The 17,081-nt window shown below is 34.1% G+C and overlaps 1 protein-coding gene across 1 annotated transcript in view; it reads right to left on the reverse strand.

Moving 5' to 3' along the window:
* The window catches only part of LOC145685543 (uncharacterized), a 67,966-nt gene that overhangs the window by 35,572 nt on the left and 15,313 nt on the right, over positions 1-17,081 (reverse strand). Inside the window, exons 2-3 of the mRNA XM_081757942.1 lie at positions 16,087-16,170; positions 11,645-11,824 (exon numbers count right to left, since the gene is read on the reverse strand). Coding sequence (XP_081614068.1) covers positions 11,645-11,824; positions 16,087-16,170 — 264 coding nt within the window. The remainder of the gene's footprint in view (positions 1-11,644; positions 11,825-16,086; positions 16,171-17,081) is intronic.

The raw sequence follows: 17,081 nt of genomic DNA on the forward strand, positions 1-17,081 counted from the left end.
TCTCTTCTAGTGGTTTCTGAGGTCGGGATCACCTGCAGTAAAGTACACGCACTACTTTCTACACTAGCAGAAAGTATTTCACTAAACCTTTATAGCAGTACAACACTAATGAATTCATGTAATTGAATAAACTTTAGTTTCTTTTGATTTGGTATCTAATAATTAACCTTTCAAAAAAATGACGAATATTCTTTCATTATTACTCTAGTTTATTATTTCTTTATTTCTTCAATAAATGAGCTTGTTGCGATTCATCGTTTGTTTATGTTTCCAGTACAACATGTATTACCAGTTCATGGCATAAACTCATTGGTGAATAAAGACGACATACTTGTGCCAGTGTCAAAGATATAGAACTTTAAGGAAAAATTTAAAATCGGGAGAAATTTATCAAACGATATTATCCCTGAGTTGACATTACTGTATCCATATCCAAATTATAAATAAACCTTAAATTGTTATAGTGAAAAATTTTCATAAATATTTTTTAATAATACATTTGTTATCTGCTTGAGATCTTGAGTGCTAATTTACCAATAACACATCTTGGAATACTCCACAAACTTTTGTCCACTTTCAAATTATTTACAGGTCTACAGTTAAGGTATTTATACGTGAACGTTTTACATTTTGTTTGTCTTTCGCTGAACATTATCTTAATAATCACTTTTAACTTTAGAATTTCACTAGATTTTATAATGAAAAATTCGTTGATATAATTTTAATTGTGTTTAAAACTCTGTTTAGCTGTCCTCTACAGTAGTGGCATAAGCAGCCAAAATAACAACCGGCTCTCCCTCACCACAATCCCCGTAGTCGGTGCTTATGGTGGCTACGGACTTGGTGCCGGATACGGTCTTGGTGGTTATGGACTTGGTGTAGGATATGGTCTTGGTGGATACGGTCTTGCAGCTTATGGACGCGGTGGATACGGAGCCTGGGGATATGGTGCACAAGGTCTCCGTGGAATTGGTTACCTTGGTTAAGAGTTTAACAAAATGTTTCTTTAAAATATGAAATAGAAAATAAATGTATTTTAAGAATCAAATATGTTTGTTTCTGTCACTTGTCGAAAATAAAATTACAAAGTTTAAAATGATGTCTACATTCGTAATTGCAACATTACTAAGGTTTTAAAATTTCATTGTTTCGTAAGATGTACATATTAGTGAAACAAAAATTACGAGTTAACGTCGCAATCATTATACTTGTATAATCATAATTGTTATAATTATTAGCCAATTATTATTTTATATTGGCTGCTGAAAATTCAGGGACTAGGTTATAACTTCTTCTGCCAAAACACCCATACAAGTAGACAAAACTCCCAATCGCCGAACTGTGATAACCTGCATAGCCAAAATCTCACTTTCAAGAAATGTCAAAACGTCCACACAACCAGTCATAACTCCACGGAAAAGAAATATCGCTCATAACTCCGCACAAACAAACCCTCCACATTGGTAAGCGGTCATAACATTCAAAGGTCATAACACCCATATAAATGGAGAAAGCACCCACACAAAGCATCCGTCAAAGTCCTCATATAAATGAATAAATCTCCACACAAATAGAAAAAACTCCCACAGAAATTGCCACAACCGCCACATAAATTGACAAAACCACCATAAAATTTGACAAATCCCCCACTCCTCGAATCGATTATGGTTCGATATGTGGATTTCACATGCTGAAAACAAAAAGAAGCACCCACTTGTCAAAACAGTCACAATCCCCACACATATAGAGAAAACCCCACTCGACAAAACGATCATAACCTCCACGGAAATGAATAAAATTTCCCCACGTTGAAACAGTCATAATTCCTTACAAATGTGCAAAGGTCCCAAACATTGAAAAGGTTTTAGGTACAACACAAATGAGCAAACTCCCTCAGGTAGAAACGGCCATAATCTCTACAGAAATGGACAAATATACAATACGTCGAAACGTTTATTCTTATGCTTCAGAAAATCCAATGTTACTCGGAACATGGATGCTGTCGGATCATTTCTTCCTTCACTTCTGTCCTTGTATATGTGAATGTATCGTTTTGTTTTGATATTTGAATCTCGTATACTCCACTCTCTCTCTCTCTCTTTCTCTGTGTTGTCCGACACGGTGTTCTCCCACTACAACGCTTTCCATCTCATCACTTTTTTGAAAAGGGTCGTGGTTTTCCCACCTCATCGATCATGATCAGAAATCCAGCTTTAGCTGGTTACGAGCTCCCATTTCATCACTCGAAAAAAAGAAACCAGCTCAGAATAAATAAGGAGAGGTAAATGTGAAATATATAATAATATAAGAAAAAATAAGCAAATCATCTTCTCGAGAAATAATCCTTGTCCTACGGAGCAAAGAAGTGCAATTCACTAGGAGAGTATAGTGGACAAAATTGATTTAATTATATATTCTGCACAAGACAAACCCCTTTCCTACTTCTACAGGAGCCTTGTCATGCTTTTATCATGAAGCAAATCGTCATTGAAGGAAAGACATGAGTTCTCATTCAAATTTAGCCATATACCCAAGATATCGAAGAAATCAACTTATGTCTCTATTTTGTTCGTGTTCTTAGAGTGATGGCTATTTTTCTATCGAGATCTCTATCGAGAACTAATTAACTCTATGGTCTATGGAACCCGGAGGTTCAATGCAGCGAACACAAAAGCACTCCACTGTCTCCTATCCTTAGCCAACTGGATCCAGTTTCTGGTTTGTATTCCTATTTCTGGTAGATTTATTTTACTATTGTCCACCCATCTGTTCCTAGCTCTTCCTAATGGTCATTTTCCGGTTGGTCTTTCAATTAAGACTCTGAAAGCATTCCTCCTTTCTTCCATCCTGGCTACATGACCTGCCCACCTGAGCCTCCTAGACTTGACCCTAATAATGTTTGGCAAACCTTATAAATTATGTAGTTCCTCGTTATGAAGTTTCCGCCATTCCCCATTCCCGTTTCTCTTGGGTTGGAATATTCGTCTCAGGATCTTGTTTCCAAATACTTTCAGTCTATATTCTTCCTTCCGAGTAATCGGCCATGTTTCGCAATTATATAGAACAACAGGCATGATTATCGTTTTATAAATTTTAAGCTTCAAATTCCTCAACAGAATTCGCAACGACAAGAGATTTGAACTGAATAGTAACACGAATTCCCTGATTTTTGTCCACATTTAATTTCTTACTTTATATGGTTTTTGTCTGTTAATATTGATCCTAGATATTTCAAAGTATCCACATTATCAAAAGTATTATTCGATATTTTAACGCATCCCTAATTTACCGCATTATGTTCCCGAGGAACTTCCAAGTATTTAGTATTCCCTGCATTTACTTCTAAGCCCATTTCTCTGCAAGCGTTTAATAAGACTTCGGCATTTCTTTATATTCTTCTCCTATCATCCCCAATTAAATTTACATCATCAGCATATGCCATAACCTGGTGAATCCCATTTAACACTAGGCCCTAGTTTCTATCTTTGATTTTTTCTTATAGCGCGTTCCAGAACAAAGTTGAACAATGATGACGACAACACATTTCCTTGTTTCAAGCCATTCACGACTTGAAAGCTCGGTGGGATTCGTATAACATAGCTTAATTAGTTTAATTAGCTTTTTCGGTATTTTAAATTCTGTAAGAAAGTTGTACAATGCTTCTTTCCTAACCGAGACGTATGCCTATCTAAAATCAATAAATATAAAAGTTGATGTACCAGGGTATTGCATTCTTACTTCGTTTCTAGTATTTGCCAAGTGGTAAATATTTTATAGATAGTTGATCGATTTCGTTTAAATCCGCATTGATAAACTCCAATAATTTCACCTGCGTACGGGGTCAATCTTGCTAACAGAATGTTGAGAGGATTTTTTAAGACGTTGACAGAAGAGAAATGCCTCGATAATTATTACAGTCAGTTTTGTCGCCTTTCTTGTAAATTAGAACAATGATTGATTATTTCCAATCTTGTGGCAATTCTTCCTTGTTCAAGATAAGAAGAATGAGTTTGTGTATCTTGTTCCACAATTTTTCGCCTCAAGGTAAAATTAACTCGGCTGAAATTTTGTGAAAGGAACACCGGCAGGTTTGTAGCGATTTCTACTTCTATTCGGTTAGGTACTGGGATATACGGTACTGCGGTATGTATTTCCCTTCCTCCAGGCAGATTAGTTTATAGCTGCGTGTTATGCAATTCGTCAAAGAAATCGTTCCATCTATTTAAGATGTTATCTGCGTCAGTGAGAACTGTTCCGTCTGCTTTCTTTAATATATAAGTACAAGGATGATAGCCTTTCTTAAATTCGTTGGTCCCTTTATATATGTCGCGAATGTTTTTATTTTTACTATTATCTTCAAATTCTGTAATTTTAGCTTTCAAAAAATCGCGTTTCTTTGTTCTAAAAGTTTTGGAAGCTTCCTGCCTGTTGTCTACGGAATTTTGTGCAGTTATTTCATTCAGAATTTTTAACCAATGTAATTTTGCCAGTTTTCTCTTCTCCGCTAGTTGAATGCATTCCCTGGTCAAACCATGGTTTATTCCTATGTATTTCCATGTGTCCTAGTTTTTCTTTTGCTGAAATTTTAATACTATCTCTAATTTCAATTCAAGTGTCCTTAACACTAATGCACTCCGAATTTTCTGACACAGAAAATCTATTCGAAAGTTCAATTTGGTATTCCACTCTTGCCTGGCTCTCTCCTAATTTCTTCAAATTGAATATCTCCATTTTCAGGCATTAAATATTTCCTTTATTTAACAACAATCTGTCCCTTATTATCGCTGCTACCAGATAGTGATCAGTGTCACAACCAGATCCTCTAAATAACTGAACATCAATTATGCTAGATTGTCTTCTTCTATTTACTAAGACGTGGTTGATTGATTGTGTGTTTTTCCGGGTGGTAGGGTACAAGTATATTTATGAACGTAGTGATGTGGACATTTTGTACTGTTCTGCCCTTCTTTAGGTTTCTGGGTGTTGCGTACTTCAAGAGTCTAACACCGTTGTCATTACTTTCCTTATGCAGACTTTCGTTCCCTATAATCGGTTTGAAAATATCCTCTCGTCCTACTTTCGCATTGATATCAGCTAATAAAATTTTCATATGGTATCGCGGGAGTTGGTCAAATATCTGTTCTACTTCTTCGTAAGAGACTGTCATTTATATCATTATCCATGTCTTCTGTTTTGGGTATATACATTTAAAACAATCATATCACACCACCGTCTTTTAAGAGTAATAAAAGAAAGTCTATCATTAACAAATTCAACCCGCTTAATTGCTGATATTATTCGTTTGTGAACGAAAAACCCTGTTCCTAATTGGTGACTTTTATTTCCTTCCCCGTAAGAGAACGAAAAATTTCCGGAATTCACAGTTCCATTTCCTCCCCACCTAACTTTCTGAACTCCTACTAGGTCTACCCTGCACTTCTCTAACTCATTCGTTACTGATTTGAACGCGTCTGCCCTATAACAAATTCTAGTATTCCATGTTCCAAATCTTATGTCCGTTTTCTTTTGCTGAGGTAGTGCCAAGTTATCAGTTCTGGTCCGAGGCTTCTGTGAATGTTTCTGAGCAAGAGTATATTTTACAGGATGAGGTTGTTATCCATACTCAAACCCCCAAGCTGAAGGACTACTCCTTGTCGTCTGTTCGCGACTGCTTATTCGGTATATTCGAAGCTAACCTTTGTATCTAGAGGCCTTCTCGTTGATCCGCAACCTGAGAACGCGGCTTGCCCTGGTGACAGTAACTCACATTGCACAAGATCTATATACTAATGTTTTTTTTCTGGTTGTTACTCATGTCAATTTTTGCTCCTAATTGCATTCTGTCGTCATGTGGAGCACATTCTCCTAATACAGTAGAGAGTTCGTCAGCGTTTGGATCGCATTTCCCAAATTTTCGGACTAATCTATTGTACCACCTTTCAGCAATATTTGTGGTCTTGTGCTTTTGCTGAAAATAATTCTAAATACTTTTAACAGGCTCATTTTGAGTTCACTGCTTAATAATTAAATTGTTGCTCTATTGCTCTGATATTTGCGTTATTTGTAACCATTCATCGTCGTTATCCCTAGGAAGAGGAAAATTCGAAACTGCTCGCAGTTACGAAAAATTGCATAAATTATTCAAAATTATCCAGTTTATTTATTTATTAATTACTCAACATAACAGGTAGATACCCAATTACAGTGGTGAAATATTTCAATACATTTACAGTAGTTTTTAAATGTTTTTCAGAACATTGTATATGTATATATCATGTTTTTTTATATTTTTTTAAACAAGACATATTGTCCAGGTTGGTGACTTTAGCTGTCTGTTGTTCTTAATCTTTTATGCAATAGAAGATACATGTACTATTAGTTCAAGTTGCAACATTGATTTGTAACTGAAAGGACAAGAAAGTTAATGTTGATGTAAAGGTTAAGCAATCGAAATAATATAGATTTATTTTTAGAGAAATAGCAGATTGGCGGTATTACTGTAATGTTCTAATGAGTAAACATTAAACTTTCTACCAGTGTACTATAGTTTTCAAGCGAGATACAAGTTCCAATTACCTTGTATATCAAATATCTAAGTAAGTTTGATTGAACTTTTTCCATTTTTTAGCGATACTTTTGTTGCGAGTTGCTCAAATTACAACAGGGTGTTCTAAATTGGAACGTACATATAAGTGGTGCAAGTTCAATTTTACCACAATATTGTTGAAGTTCTTATCATTTTCATTATGATTCCTAAAGTAATATTTTCGATGTGTTTAATGAAAGTTTATTTCGGGTTAAATGTAATACCTACACCTTTAACTGTTTAGGTCTGCTTATAGAAGTATTGTTAAGCTTATTATCATATTTAAGGGTAATTTTGTTTGTACTGAACGATAATAAGCTAAATTGCTATATGTTTAGTCGCAATTTTATTAACTGAACAGCAGCTCACAATATTCTCCAGCTCGTGTTGTTAATCAAGACAGTCTTGCACGGAACAGTCTTGCCATTCTTTGCGTATACTTAAGCCATCAGTTAACAATAATTTTTCACTATTGGGTGTGTGATTTGGAAGGTCGTTGATAAATTATAAAAATAGTATAGGGCCTAGACTGGAACCTTGTGGAACTCCTGGTAACGCAAAAACTTCTCTGATTTGAATTCTGTATATATAACTGCGTGCTTAAGTTCATTTAGATATAATGAAATAAATTTTTATGAGAACAAAAGAGAAAAAGGTAATTATTTAGATTGTTTAACAGTATTTTATTACTTACTTGGTCAAAGACTTACTCAAAGTCAATATATATTACGTCAAATTGACATCCTTCATCCAGAGAGTTGGTTGATTTACGATAAACAAAGCCACGTTGATAACTTGACATTGCTTGTTTAGCACTAACAATAGTCCGTTTATATAATAGATATTCAAATAATTTCGCTAAAGTATACAATATTGATATGGATCTAAAATTAATAATTTCAAATTTATTATTGGACATATGTATCGGGTTGACTACCGCGGAATTCAATTTACCAGGGAAGATGTTAGTTTCTATAGAGAGGTTGAAAGCAATTCATATGTTAATACAGCCTTTGATTATATACGAGGCTTCTTTCCCCCTTAGGATTATTATTACTAAAAGGAATCGTAATCGTTATCACCTCCATCCAATAAGCGCATATTATAATGGGCAAACCGGAGGTAAGATCCATACCACAATTTTGTTTGCAGTTGTGATGGTATTACAATCTTGCCTTAAAATTGTGTACCTACTATCAAATAGGTAAGAGAATTACGTCATTCATCCATCACAGTTTCTGTAATTGCCATCAAATCACCATTATTTGATAATATGCTACATGAGAAATCATTTACTTTACCACGCAAACTACGGATTCTAATAATATACGAAATTACTACAAGATTCACTTGGATCACATGAAGGTAACTCACCAATCCTTTCGCTTCCATTCTTTGTGTTGTCTTCAATATCTTCACTTCAGGTTGATCTATTGTTTTGATAATTAGGAGCATCTAGATGAGTTGGAGAGGGAGAGAATAGAAAAATACTGAACAAATACATATCGAAACTAACATTGCATTAAGTAGTAGAATAGGAATTGAATATTTCAAAATACAAGCAGCAATGTCTGTTTAGAAGGCTTCTACTCTTCCCTTCTATATGACTTCCCCTCCTATAACTTCGTGTCCGCTGTTGCCAATCTCACAATTTTAGGAGACTTAGAAAAGTTAAGGTGTGCAATTTTAGTTTGGAAATGTGTACAAACAAGGAAAGGCTTTATTTAACTTTGTTGCTTTCAAAAAGCTTTCTCAGTCGAAAGATGTACTAACTTTCTCAGGCCGGCCATTCTGAGTGAAACTTTTCCTGGGTCTTCCTCATTCACTCCAGGATATCGCCGGGATAATACCTAACATACATATTTCAGTTCGATTCCTTCATTTTCTTTTTTCCGGATAGTGTGCTTAAGGCCATAGGTGTCAATGTTGCCAAGAAATATGTATAAAGAAATAAATAAAACCTTTATCTTGAAATATTTCGCTAGAAGCGCGTAAGTGTAATTTGAAATACATCTATTTGCGTTATTTTAAAAAGAGTGAACTTTTAGAAGAAACTAAATTAGGAGACTGATAGCCCCTTCCAAGTGGCTTACAGGTAGGTCCCAAGGAAAGGTCAGATTGGGTAACCCAAATAAGGTTCATGACATTTTAAATATAAATGTGATAATCTCTAGGGAAGATATACCTGAACGTTCTTTTTAAGATGAATGAGTTCAGCTCCGTTCCGCTCTGATTTATTTCAGGCTCAAACTATAGACAACAATAGGAAACAGCATACAAAGCATATGCTTTGTTCGATTAAAATAGTTTTAAGGAAAAAATTTGCAATATATTTGATCAGCATGGGATGAATTAACTCCTTATTTTTAATTTCTACTGCAGACTATAATAGTAAGTGAACAGTCTTAAACACAGTAAACGATAGGATTCACAGAAATCCAGAAAACTACATAATAATATATTGTAAAACATATTTTCCTTAGAATAAAGACTAAGCTGCATTTACAACTGATTTTCAGCGATTTTAAACTGAAACAACAACTTGAACACATTCTTTGTTTGATTACCTGAAGAAATAAGCTCCATTAGAAAGCACACGACATTCTTCATGAAAACATGTTTCTTGGAAAGTTGTATTTAAACATGTCTACTTTATTTCTTTCTTGGTAATGTGCCTAATTTCCTTTCCCCTGACTAATTTCAACAACAGATAATATGGGATAATTGTGCAATTAACAAATCAAACATCCTGTTTGAGTTTCTTCTTTTTTACAAAATTGATTATTGAACTTTTCCTAATTGGATATATTCCTTTTTTTTTCTTTCTTTTTTGTGAATTTCAATCACAATCAACGAGGATTATTGAGAGGTCTAAAACAGAATATAGCATTGCCATCAAAATCGAAAAGTGTTTAGCCAAGTTAAATATAAATCTGTTAATCTGAAGGAACTATATAGTCTTACTAAATATTTTTTTACTGAATTACTTTCTCCCTTTCTTCTGATTAATTACTACTATGAACAATAGGATCAAGTCTTACGTCTCAGACCAAGAAAATGCTATATTTCAAAAGGATAAATAATTTTTTTTACAAACAATTGTTTTTGATGAAAAGGAAACGAAAAAGAAATATTACACTTTTCTGAAACTTGGAAAATGATTTTGGTTTTCATGCCATATAACGTTTATTTTGTTTCACGTTTTCCAATCATCCCACTTTTTAAGGTATGTTCAATTAAAAACGATGAGCAAATTTACCACCACTCAAGAAATTAGTTAACTGCATCTTGAAGAAAATATATTTCACTTTAACTTTTTTCTTAAATTGTCAGGTTTTCATGGATTTTAACGTTTTAAATTAAATTAATTTCCATGGGTTTTGTCGATGCATAAGTTTTTGGGGTTTTCTTTTGGGTTTTCAACAATTCGGAGTGAAGCGATTGTTTATCGTTATTCCGTTGTTTTACGTAGTTTGGAGTTTGTGTGTTGTGAAACACATGTTTTCTTGATTTGGACATTTTATTGTATTTATTCCAGGCAAACTGATACGGAATGTTGAGAAAAGTTATAATTTCCATCACATTTTACCTTTCGAGTTTAACCGAGGATTCAGTGCAGCAGCAGTTGCGAGGACAATTTGTGCAGTGTACAGGAATGAAGCAATTGCTGAAAGAACAGCACAGAAAAGCTACTCTTGACCAATTTCTAACAGATTTCATCCAGTAAAAGCCAAAACAGTTCCACAGGCGAGGCATTGAAGTGCTACCTGAACGTTGGCAGAAGGTCATAGATAGTGGAGATGAATACATCACTGAGTGATTGTGAGTTAATGTGAGAGACAGTAAAATGTATGCAATGAATTTGTACACTCGTAGAATATGTAAATGTTATATCTATGTTGTATTTGTATTTGAATTAACAGAACAGAAGAATGAAAATAAAATATAAAATATAATAACTGCACGAAGTTTTGGATCAACCCAATAATATTGCATGTGCCTAAGTTATTATGTTGTCTGGAAACAGTATTAAATAATACTAATTCAACAGTAAGGATATTAGTACAGTAATGAAAAAAATGATTAGAGTATAAGGGTCAATTTTAGCTTCAACAATCACGAGCGCAAAAAACAGATGAGTTAACCATTTCGTCGAAAATAACATAAGGATTACAATAACTTCTCAGTCGAGAATAAAGCGAGAAAATCTTTTAAAAATGCAAATCATCAAGTAGTAAGTTTATATAGCTTACACGTTTCAGATTTCAATCAATTTATATCTTAACAATTGAGAAGTGACTGACATTGACTATGTGTAGATTCAGGTTAGACCAAGACCGGAATGACGAGCTGAAACGAGGCCGAAACTGATATTTTAAGTCGAGACGAGACCAAGATTCTGTATAGTGTAGTTTAATTTTGTCACGATTACATACCCAATAACATTGTAAGTTTAAAGTTTACACTAAATGTTTTTATTAATTAGTAATAATAGGTTAGGTAAGAGACATTACAGTGTTGAAAAGAATTAAATTCCTGAAGGTGGATTACGAAGAACACAATTATAAATGGTAAAGTGGAAGAAAAATATCATTTTTCAATTGTTGATTGATAGGCATAAACATCACTTTGTAGGAAACTGTTGCCATTTTTAGGGTTATAATCACAATACTACACTGTTACTTATATGATTACTATAAAGAAAATAATGTGAATACTTCAGTAACTATGAGAAATCCTCCGATTAATTATTAGAGCAATGCAACAGAACAGATCTATAGAGAACCTCTGTCACATTTTAAGGATTCCAGATATGAACGCCTGCCTTCTACACCAGATAATTACTACAGTGCTCGTCAATCGCAGTTAGGTAACTGTTTTAATTCTATTAAATGCATATTATTCTAGTACCTTCGAAATCAACAATAATAGATGTAATCTAAATTATTATTGTCATTTTATTTCCGAAGAATACATATGTGGTAATATTTAACAAAATTAACCCAGGTATCCATAACCTCCAACTCCAGCGTGAAGATTACCACCAACTCTTCTCACAATGGCATTAAATCCATTGATGTCATCGGCTCCATATGTAACAATTCTTCGGCTGCCATCAGGTTCAATAAGACTGTATTGTCCTTTTACAACTGGACCATCACGAACTTCGGTTTGTTGCTTGTTGTCTCCTGTGAGATGGTCACTCACAGCGTAGCCAAACTGGTATCGTGGGTAAGCCTTAAAGGTAAATAGTTTTTTATTATTTAAAATGTATAATTTTGTCATTAAGATAATTAGTAATTTTTACATCTCTCATGCATTGTTATGTACTGCCAAAATAAGGAAAAGTTGAAATTATCAACATAGTTTTATGGCATTTGCTAAATGTTATCTGATTATATACATGAGAAATGGTACTTTTGATATTTATATTATATGCAAGCTGTGCAAAATATGGAAAGTCTTATATTTATAGTAAGATATAACTAGATTTGAAAGTAACGTATTCGACATTGCAAACAAAGAGTCACTAAAGTTACTGCTCTTCAAAAAATATGTTATTTTGCAATACTGCATCCACTTAATACAAAACTAGTATAATACAACTAAAAACATTTTCTTATATCGTTCCAAAGATTCAAATGTAGGTTTAAAAATCGTTCTTATAATATTGTCTCTATTAAATTGGTCAGTGAATTTGAGTATTGAGTTCTTGTAGTTCTGAAACATACACTCTGTAAAGAAAAAATAGCGACACTTGCTCGGATATAGTAATCTCAACATACTTTAATCAATATGATTTTTTTTACATGAATTCCTGATAATATTACAATCATATTTCTAATGAGCAGTTCATTCTTAATACTTGCGCCAGAGTTTCAGGCTTTTGACATGAATTTAGTGAATTTATATGCATATATAAGTAGCTATGTGTGTTTTGAGCAAAATCGTTTGTAGGAAGAGTAATACATAAAACTGAAAAAGATCAACAACAATAGCAGAAAACAAGAAATGGAATTTCTTTAGGGTAAGACACATTGTGTGCAAACATCGGGAAGTACGATACACCAAACTAGGATTTTTTTGTGCACCATGGGCTTTCTGGAGAGCAGCGAATCATCGGAGCCCTTTGGTAATAAGGCTATTGCAAAATGCAACCTCGATTTCACGGAATAACACCCAGATTATCTGTTCCTTAAATTCCATTCTATTTGAGATAGTTGTCTATTGAATTTTCTACTCATATTGATCCACAAATTTTCAACTAGATTCATGTCGGGTGAGTTTGTAGGCCACATGAGTCTCTAAATAGTCATATTCTTGAACCACGTATTATCAATTTTCGCTCGGTGACATGAAGCATTATCGTCCTGGGAAAGGACGTAGTCCAAATTTTCTTCAGAAAAGTCATCTTTAGCTGTTGTAAGAACTTTACGTACCAGAATTTGAAGATATTTTCGTGCATCAAACGATCCTTCACATATATAAGTCGTTCTGACGTCTTTAACGGTGAACCATGTCCATACCATCACTCAGTAACTGAATATTTGCATCTCTTAAACAAAATCTTCGCCAAGTTCCTTGCTTGTTCGTATCCACAACTTCACACCACCATCGTTTCCCACTATTCTAAACTTCTTTTCAACGAAGGAAACGACATGCTTTCAGTTGTCATAAGTCCAAGTTGCATATCGACTCACAAAACTACATGTTGAAGTCCTCTGTTTTGTCAGTTTCGACTTTCTACGCGGTTTCTTCTTTGTAATATCCTCTTCATACAGTCAAGATAATACAGTTGTACGAGTAACTGCAGTTCCAAGATCATGTCAAACTACAGAAACGAGTTTTGGGAAAATCACTCTTTAAATCTGCAGTGCTATTGATTTCATTTAGCAATCTGCTCTGGGTGATGCTTTCATTTTTCTTTCACACTGTTGACGAAGGGACGATTTGTTATGCTGTTTCCACTTGTGAATTACTCTTCCTGCCGTAGAATGATGGATTTTCAGAATTCCATCTATTCCTTTAGAGATTTGCCTTAGCTGAATTATGTCTTGTTCACATGGCAACAACTCACATTTCTTACCCATCTTATTTGTTTACAGTCCACATGTAGCAACAATATCACCCACAAACAACACTGCACAACAACAATTTTGCCACTTGACACTGTCCAAACAATGAGAAAGCAAAGAACAATCATAAAATGCTATTTACCTCAGCCTACACATCACAAATGCAATGCAGAATTCTCACTACAATAATTTAAGAGACGCACTCAGTGCCGTCTATCGAAAATACTACAAACAAAGAGTCACTAAATTTACTGCTCTTCAAAAAATATGTTATTTTGCAATACTGCATCCACTTAATACAAAACTAGTATAATACAACTAAAAACATTTTCTTATATCGTTCCAAAGATTCAAATGTAGGTTTAAAAATCGTTGTTATAATATTGTCTCTATTAAATTGGTCAGTGAATTTGAGTATTGAGTTCTTGTAGTTCTGAAACATATTTTAGTCTCATAATGTGAAATGAAACGCAATTGTTTGATAAAAGGGTGCGAATATTCATTGGTTTAGTTTTGTTTAAAACCGATTGCTCTTTAAAGAAAGAAAGCATTTTTTCCTAGATAGAACTTTAATTACAAAATATGTAAAGTATCGGGCTTTTCTGGCTACTCCTATACTTCGTAGTATTGTAACTAAATGATATTAGCACCTATACAATCATTGCTCATTTCTTGACAGTAGTTGTAGAAAATGTCAACTTTTAATACCTTTCTTAACCCTAGAAATATCAGGTTTTTACAAATGCTTTTAAATAAGAATTGATCTGCATCTATACACCCATCCTACTAGGCTAATGAGACCAAATTCGGAGAGGAAATTTAATAATATTCGCTTCAATACACTACTATGTCATCTAAAATGTTGATTTGAGTTGATTTTAGTTTAGCGTCCCTTTCAGCAGCGAGGCTATATGAGACGTGGACTTACTGATTAACGTGGAATCCAAACCCCATGAGCTCCCCATCTAAAATGTATTGAGCTATTGGAGGTATTGTGATTTGAAAACATTATTATGAGAACTTATCATAATACAATTCCTATAGAACTCAAGTTGTTTTAGGTTGTAAGAAAAGTGACACGTCGTTTTCATTGACCGCATCTCTACAGAGACAGCAACAAAAGAGTTTCTAGGTCCCAACTATACTGTGCATTAAAATCTCAAATCCTAGTTGTTCCAATTTCTACCAGTGATGAAAATATACGCGATCAGACGTTGTCAGCAGAGTATAACACACCCTTTGTGTTGACAAATTTCGGTCGTTTCTTTTCAATTGCTAGGTCCACTTGCTCTATTTATCATCAACACAAGTAGTGATGCACGTCTTGCACGATTCCCTTCCAATGCCACAGAATGCAGAGCATAACCTTCCTTGGCAGCAATGTAGATACCTTTTGCGTCGAGTTCGATATTTTATGACCATTGCTGTGATAGTGTAACCATTTTTTTAACATTTGTAATACTTTTCTGGAGATAAGGTTGTAAATCGTAAAGCAGTTTTACGCAATGTTCAGTCATCTTCACGACACAAAGTTGACGTCCAATTCTAAAACTCTCACTACTTTGCCCATTTACTAGCTTGGACTGTAAGCTTTTAAAAGACGTCAGCTCTGTCAAGCTACGACTCAGCGAACACTGTATGGTTAGGGACACTGATACCCTCAACGTTGGGAAAATAATTCAAATGCGGCTACGTTGTTACAATACGTGCATTTGACACGGAAGATCTGGATTTGATTAAAGCCAGAAGCTCAAATGGTTCTTATCCCAGTGTTCAACTGTAGGTTCATGTTTCATAGAGCTCTTGTGCTGAATGGGACGCCCAATTCCAAATCAACTAACGAATGTTGGAAAAGCACAGAAAACAACTGACTACTTTCTTAAATAAATATAACTTTGTAACTACTATTCAAAAATATATACAAAATCAAGTTACTCGACAGATATCATTTTGTCGCTATAGCTATCGAATTAGGTGGTTCATGGGATCTTGAGGACTTTAACTATATAAAAGAAGTTGGTCACCGCATTTATGTATCGTCAGGAGACGCTAGAGCAACCTCTTTTCTACTACAACGCATCAGTATAGGAAACGTTGTATCACTCTTGGGAACACTACCCTCTGGTAAGGAACTGGAGGAGATCTCTGTTCTGTATCCTCTCGGCGAAAATTTGAAAGTGCTGTTGAAAAGCTTATCACAATAATTTATATTATTTGATAATTATATTTTTACAAAATCAAATACGTTCAATAATTTGTTTTTGAAATCATGAACGGTATGTATACTGAAGAAAGGTTGCTAATTCAAACGAATTGTCTCGACTTAGTTCACTTCAAGACAACTACAAATTTGTTGTAAATGAAGCTGGATAATCTATATAATTACTGACAATTATTTATAACGTCAATTCTAAATGTACTTACGTAATAATCAAGTCCTCCACCAATTCCTCCAAGGACACCAACTGCATAAGCAGAGGATGCAAGAGCAATAACAGCAAAGATAATCTTGAAAAAAAGAAAAATAATATCATGAATGAAAATTGAAATTTTACAAATTATTCAAAGTACAAGAAGTGTTTAATCATTACTGAATTTAATTTTGTTTTAAAATTCAATTTTTCTTACAATTAGCACTGCATATGAACATTGTGTACTTGTTAGAAACTAGACCCATGGTTTACACATTCCCGTAGATAGCTTTTGTAACGAAGTTAATTAAAATTTAGACCTTGAAACTTTTGGTACAAAAGGGAATAATGTGTGTTGATCTATTGTCCAAATTTTTCCAACTAATTTTAAGATATGCTACATACTGACAACTCCTATATGTTTTCTCGGATGTAAGCAAAAATTTGATTGTAAGAATATTTCACCCCACTAACGAAAGTTTCGTCGTCACATGTCGTAGCTCTCAAACTGCTCATCGCTGGTTACCAAGAGAAACTGCATAGCAAGAAAATTTATCTTTTTTAACTAAAGTTTTTTGATACATTGAGATTGATATTCTTTATTGTTTTTGATTGTCCCCTCTTCGATAGAAAATATTTTTTTTGAACACAGTTAGTACCACCTCAGCTAGTTCTCATCACATTGCATTATTGAACGTGTATTTTCGAAGACGGGAGGTGGCATTTTCTCATTATATAAAATATAGTATCTCGCGAGTCTCGTAAGGTCAGTCGGTTGATGAAACTATGTATGTAAATAACTCACTTTATATAAACAGATACTTTCTTCGGCGTCTTGTAAAGTTCCGTTTTATGAATTCGGGAGAGCATTTTCTGCAATGTTTCTAAAACATTGAAATGGGTACTGTATATTGTTCTTGAACGCATCACGACAAGACAGATAAATAGCTTAAAACGAATTTTGAAGTATTTTCAGAACCTACCCCAAGCTAAGAATATATATTTGAC

The sequence above is a fragment of the Thermobia domestica genome, chromosome 5, assembly GCF_964235325.1.
Source record: "Thermobia domestica chromosome 5, izTheDome1.hap1.1, whole genome shotgun sequence".
NCBI lineage: Eukaryota > Metazoa > Arthropoda > Insecta > Zygentoma > Lepismatidae > Thermobia > Thermobia domestica.